This window comes from Penaeus vannamei, chromosome 8 (assembly GCF_042767895.1).
Source record: "Penaeus vannamei isolate JL-2024 chromosome 8, ASM4276789v1, whole genome shotgun sequence".
Taxonomy (NCBI): Eukaryota; Metazoa; Arthropoda; class Malacostraca; order Decapoda; family Penaeidae; genus Penaeus; species Penaeus vannamei.
The window spans coordinates 47,467,559-47,474,121 of record NC_091556.1 but is presented as its reverse complement, the minus strand read 5'-3'; the positions used below and the strand labels follow the sequence as shown (position 1 = coordinate 47,474,121).

Below are 6,563 nucleotides of genomic sequence, written 5' to 3'. Positions count from 1 at the left end.
GTTGTATATATAATTATTATGTTTGGGATGATCATTATGGGATCAGTATTTATTTACATAAATACACTATCTATTTTATATAACTATATATATGTGTGTAGATATATACATAGAGAGAGAGAGAGAGAGAGAGAGAGAGAGAGAGAGAGAGAGAGAGAGAGAGAGAGAGAGAGAGAGAGAGAGAGAAAGAGAGAGAGAGAGAGAGAGAGAGAGAAAGAGAGGGAGAGAGAGAAACAGAGAGAGAGAGAGAGAGAGAGAGAGAGAGAGAGAGAGAGAGAGAGAGAAGAGAGAGAGAGAGAGAGAGAGAGAGAGAGAGAGAGAGAGAGAGAGAGAGAGAAAGAAAGAGAGAGAGAGAGAGAGAGAGCGAAGAGCGCCATTCCACTTATGGCTTCATCGCACTTTGAAATATCTAAAATCCGTTACAAAGCATCCCTCCTTCGCTCTTCCTGCATTCTCTCTCTTATCTCTCGCATTCGATAAGCGAGTAATCCAGCAAATTATTATCTAATCCCAGCCTCGTGGTTCTTATCAATTTTATTCATTCGCCTCTTTTCAAAATTCAAACTTGCGCGTCTGAGTAAATTGTGTGATTCATATCTAAAACAAATTCTCTCTGATGGATATAAATTCCGTTCATTTCTTACTTGAAGAACGGCATAAAGTTATTGCAATAGCATTATAAAGGAACATTTATTTCGCTTAAGACATGTACAAAGAAAGAAACGAACAAACAAAAAAGAAATAAAAATAGAATGAAAGATGTTTGGGGGGTAGGGATGCGTAAAACAGGATTGCCAACCTCCAGCATCTGTCATAACGTCAACTTATTTTCCTAAACAAGCCCCTCAACCCAAACAACTTACACCGAAATAATAAAACACATCCATTTTATCCATCACAACCAACAATATCTAAATTACCTCAAGATATGAATAAACAAATCAGAGAAAAATATGTCATGGCACCTCCGGTTGGGTTGGCAGCCCCGACGTCACTCCAATTCGAACAGCGCGAGCAAGAGAGAGACGGAGAGGAAGCTGTCACATTTTTCGTGAGTATTTCGTGACGTGAGGCTCTATTTCTCTCCTCTTCGGTGTCGGGGGATGAAATTCGTCACCGGGGATTTGCGGGGAAAGGAAAGAACGCGTGATAAAGGCGGCAAAGGAGTGAAAATAGCCATTGTTTTGCTCTGTCATTTAAAATCGTGTGGCGGCGATTTAAACTTCCCGTAACCGACGTCGCAGCTGGAATTCCGACGTATTTATCCGATTTTCTCCCCTCTGGTCTGTTTTTATGACGATTTCTCTCCCTTTCCCGATTGTGAATTATTACCCGAGTGTTGTGAGTGGAATTTATCCGAAAATTCATCTCGTGGAGTTCGAAATATCGAATTTTTTTGAACTTGTAGGCCTATGTGTTTGTTTTGGTCTACGTTTTTTCTCGAATTTGAAAAAGAAAATGACGATAATATGAACTAGAAATCATACAGGAAACACATATTATTTGTGGTATTTGTGACTCGAAACTTTAACTCTCGTAGAAAAGATTTAACGGGTTAAATTAACCCTTACAGTGTATGTCAGTTATATCGGTATATTGCTTATAATGAATTCCTTGACATGATATACCTGACTGTAGGGAAGAACATGCTTATTTATATAGTTCTATGATATTGTGAGTTATAGAAAGGTTTTGGATTGTGGATTATGTATATTAAGAGGTCTATAACCTTTTAGTTTGATATTCCAGACTGATTGTGTATAATAAGGTGTACAGGATAAGATAATTGTTTACAAAGTTGTGGCAGTATTTATTCTAAGAGTTTATTATCGTAATGTTATGTGTGTAATATAATCACAATTGGCCATAATATTATTCTTCATTTGTTCGTGTACATCGGAAATTGTTACAACCCCATAATTCCTCCTCAGACGATCAAGCGAGTTGGTTGATTTTTGTGAGGAGAACGATAGGAGATGTCAGTTACTTTAGTGTTCCTACACAGACTACTTTGAATACCACCTTTGTTATTGTTATTTATTTCTATTTTATTTGCGTGGCGTCATACTTTCCTACAAGTATGTCCAATTCGTGGGATATAGCATAATTCTCTGACCTCTAATTTCAGTTTACAGGTTGGAATGAGAGGAAGGTGAGGCGACCATGAGTTGGTTTGGGTCAGCCTCGGAGTGGAAGCAAGGCCTGACCTCCTCGGCCCTTAGCAAGGTCGAGGAGCTGGAGAATCAGGTAGGTTTCGAGTTGTGTTATTGTGCTTGTTATCTTCGTCATCATTTTATTGAAATGTTAGGGTGCTAAGGAAGCAATGAATGACGCTTGCATTGCATGACTTGTTTTCTATAGAGAAATAAATATATATTCCTTTGCTTATCTTTCCAACTTGGAGTCACACTTGAGAAGGATGTTTACATAGATTTATAAGAACCACTATTTACTTTACAAGGACACACTATTCTTGCATTTCAACAAATTTATAATATACATGTTATCTAGTAAGTAAGTACTTGAGTTTCACATTAGGTCTTATTTGTTAAAATGTGTATTATTGATTATAATGATAGATCAGTGAAATAAGGTACAGATATTGGATAATTTTTCATTTGGTTTCCCTTTTTTCAATTGCTTTATTTAACTTTATTTGCAGCAGTCTAACCATCTTGTCTAAATGCATGTTATTTCTCAGGTGGATCGAATGAAGCGTGAAAGGACACAGAAACAGAACCAGATAGACACACTCCAGCAAGCACTTGACAAACAGAAAAGAGTGGCAAGTTAACCCCCTTTTTTTTATCTATTTAGTTATATGTATGTTGTTATTTATTTCTCTATTATTTTTTATTTTTTTAAGAATTTATCTATTTTTGCTTTGAGGCATACACATCAACTGTTACTTTGGTACCTTTTCCCCCCACTGATGTGAATTAATTACATAAATATTTGTTTAGAATATACATGTTTTCTCTTCTTCTCTCACTTTTCTCTTTCTGTCCTTCCTGTTATTTCTTTATCTCTCCTTTTTTTTTTATCCTCTTTCAATTCCGTCCCCTTCCTCTTTCCTTCTTTCCTTCCCTCACTCCTTATCCTCTCATCCTCTCTCCATCTTCTCCCTTTTCCCCCCTTATCATTGCCTCCTTCCTTCCACCAGAATGAGGACAAGGGCAAGGAGAAGCAGCGTCTGGAGAAAGAGATCGAGCAGCTGGCCAGGAGCTGCGAGGGTCTCCAGCAGCAGTTGCAGAAGGGCCAGCATGACCACATCACCTCCAACATCGCCCTTCACCTCCCCAGGCAGACCAGCGGGGGGTTGTCGGAGTCCTCTGGCCAGTCGAGTGGGTTTTTCATATAATTTTTTATGGGGCTATATATTTCTTTATTTCATATTGACTTGTAGCTGTTTTTTCTTGCTGGTTTGTAATTTTCATGTTTTTCTTTTCATTTCTTTTTGTCTGCTTTCATAGTAAATAGTAAATTAAAAAAATGTAGAGATTTTTATACATACTGTAGTAATTCAGAAATGGAAAAGTCGGTCTGTAGAAGTGTCTTTCATAGCATACAATCTGGTCAAGAATATGCTATTGTATCTTTGTATTTACAGTAGTTCTTTTGTTTTCCAGGTGAAGAAGTTGAAGCCCTGAAAAGGAAAATTGAAGAGTTGGAGTGTGAAAATAGGGATTTACAATATAGAAGGGCTGAGCGTGAAAGTGGAGTGGTATGTGTTTGTTTTGTATCTGTTTGTGTGTTTATTCATGCTGTTTTATTATATGCTTTTGTTGCTATAACTTGATCATACATTTTAGTTGGTGATTCTTTACAGTATAGATATACTTGCCAGAGACTAAGTCCCCACCTCTATGTTCAAAAATTTATTTGTCAATATAAGTTACCATGACTGGGCGTGCACTTCGGTATCATTTATTTCCTCAGCCTTAAAACATTTATAAAAGTAAGGATGAAGATCTCCCCTTTCTCCAGTAACAGAGAAGCATAACTCCCCAATTCCTAATCCCCCATCTCTCTCCCTCCTCCCCCAGGGTCTCAACATCTCCTCCTCCTCTTCCTCTTCTGGGAATGCGGACGAGGAGAAGGACTTCTGGAGTGGCTTTGGGGAACAGAACAAGCGTGGCCATTCATCTGTCAGCAAGACCCCCATGAAGAAGGCCATTGAGACGAGCGACGAGAACCCCTTCAAGGCTCCCTATGTCACGCCTCACAAGAAAGGCTCAGGTGAGGATTACGGGCTCTTGGGTTTTGCGTTCATTGTGAGGTTTGAGAGTGGCTTTCTGCAGGGAAGAATGGTGGGGGGAGGCTAAGGGCAATGTGCTTTTTTTTTCTTTTCTTTTTCTTTGAATTTTTTTTATTTATTCATTCCAGTATCTTTGTAATTCTGCTTTATATTTTCTTCAGGCTTTGTTGCAGATATTGTAGGATTGGGATATTATTTTTATCTACCGTGTGTCTTTTCTTTTCTTTTCATGAAATGGTTCATTTTATTTAACATCTCTTGTTATACAGGGAAAAAATTGCCTCATTTTCATTCTACACAAACATTTAACTACTATATCTTCTGTGCTCTCTAGGCCTTGCAATGAGTGACGGTAATCCATTCAAAACACCCCGCAAACAACTGTCAATGTCGTCACTACCTGTGGCATCTCAGTCCAACGCTGCTGGTGATGAGTACACTAAGCAACTTGAGAAGATGGTCGATCAGTACAAAAAGGATTTTGAAGGTGAGTACATTGAAGACAGACCTCCATCACAAATGATCTGTAAGGTTAGAGCATATAGACTTCCCAAGCAGTAAGGAATGAGTTGAAACCCTATTTTGCCAGAATTTGGTGGCAGAGATTTGTTGGCCTCGGCAAAAGTGTAAAGGGCAATGGCCATGATATTGCCGGATGTGGTCCTACTCTGGATAATTTTTTAGTTGAGATGTATTATAAAGGAGTTTAAAGTTTTGTTATTGGATTTTGAATGTCTCAGTGTGATGATATAAAGTAAATTTCAACTGTTCAGGTACCTATGCCAATCATGATTTTAACTAATCATCATCATCAGATACCTGTGATATTAAGAATGTCTTGCAGATTTCCTACACATGCTAAAGTGTAACATTTTGACTTTTGAATTTAACTAAAAAGAATATTCTGTTATAAAAAATAATTTTCTAACAATTGTGCAAAATAAATTATCCCTCAATGAGTTCTGAATTTGGGACAGACAACATATGCAGATAGCCAGAACCTGAAATCTTTATGTATGAAAGACGCTATTTGAAAAATCATGATAATGTGAATATTATGTAAATACCTCATCATTTGAAAAACAAAGTTCATGCTCTCCTTTCCCACAACAGATCTTCGAGCCAATTCTTCCTCCAGCACAGTCGACACCACAAAGTATCAGACAGAGATCGCAGCTCTAAAAACTGCCCTGGACAAAGCCAAGTCAGAAAATAGCAGTCTTGAGAAGACGATTGCAAGCCTCAATGAACAAGTGGCATCATTCAAGTCCAGTAAGGATGAACTGAATGAAAAGGTAAATTATCTAATTTTACTTAGGTGAAATCTTGTAACTGATTTTTGTTTTATCTTGTTATATGTCAGCTGTTGTATAAGAATACGTTTTTGATTATTGATATTAGTATTGTACGCATATTTGAACTCACACATATGGCTGACTATTATTTTTGTGTTTCTGATTTATTAATGAATAATTAAATCCCCCCACAGCTTCAGAAAGCAGAAAACCAGCTGCGCACAGTCAGGAGTGAGATGGACTGTCAGAGGCACAACAGTGAAGCGACACGCAAAAACCTCGAAGAGAAAGCCAAAGAAAGGGAGAGAGAGTTGAACTCTGACATCACACGCATGCAGGCAGATATGGCAGGCTTGGGTAAGAGTCGGTAGCAGTGAAGGATTATCTGGATTTTAGTCAGTCACTAGAATGAAGATGATTGTGATTATATGAGGTTTCAGTTATCTTTCTAAATTTTTTGAAAGTGGCTGTTCTTATTTGTTTAGGTTTATGTCTACACTTTCATGTGTATTTGATGATCTTTACACATAACCAAAGCTAAACCATAAATAAGTGAAACACGTTTGTTCTCATAGAACGGCAAGTAAAGGACCTGCAGACCAAGCTACAACAGCAGGAGACCCACGCCCGTAATAATGAAAACGCCCTGAAAGCCTCCCTGGACAAGGCCACTTCACAGGTTGGTCATGTAGTATTTGAGAAATAGATTGGTTTCCCGGTATGATTCATAGGGCTGCAAGTAGTAGCCATTATTGCAGAATTTACTATTAACTTAGAAGGCATGGTACATGTATACAAGTTAATTCTCATTTTCTAATGATTTTGATTAAGAATGTTCAGAATATACCGATACATGCATTGATCTTCATGTTCCTCATGTAAGAACGCTTAGGACGTACTGTACAATGTCTTCTGGTTACCTTTTGTAGGTTGCAACCCTGGAGAAGGATCGTAATACAGCAGTCAGCCGAAGCAACCAACTGGAGACTGAGGTTGAGAAACTGAAGCAA

General features: G+C 38.0%; 1 protein-coding gene across 1 annotated transcript in view; it reads left to right on the top strand.

The window, feature by feature from the left end:
- The first annotated feature begins 914 nt into the window (after positions 1-914).
- The window catches only part of LOC113810390 (centromere protein F), a 20,099-nt gene continuing 14,450 nt past the window's right edge, over positions 915-6,563 (top strand). The window contains exons 1-11 of the mRNA XM_070124818.1: positions 915-1,051; positions 2,129-2,247; positions 2,702-2,785; positions 3,164-3,344; positions 3,630-3,724; positions 4,047-4,239; positions 4,593-4,745; positions 5,372-5,553; positions 5,748-5,910; positions 6,129-6,232; positions 6,483-6,563. The exon at positions 6,483-6,563 is cut by the window's right edge and continues 66 nt beyond it. Coding sequence (XP_069980919.1) covers positions 2,164-2,247; positions 2,702-2,785; positions 3,164-3,344; positions 3,630-3,724; positions 4,047-4,239; positions 4,593-4,745; positions 5,372-5,553; positions 5,748-5,910; positions 6,129-6,232; positions 6,483-6,563 — 1,320 coding nt within the window. The 5' untranslated portion in view covers positions 915-1,051; positions 2,129-2,163. The remainder of the gene's footprint in view (positions 1,052-2,128; positions 2,248-2,701; positions 2,786-3,163; positions 3,345-3,629; positions 3,725-4,046; positions 4,240-4,592; positions 4,746-5,371; positions 5,554-5,747; positions 5,911-6,128; positions 6,233-6,482) is intronic.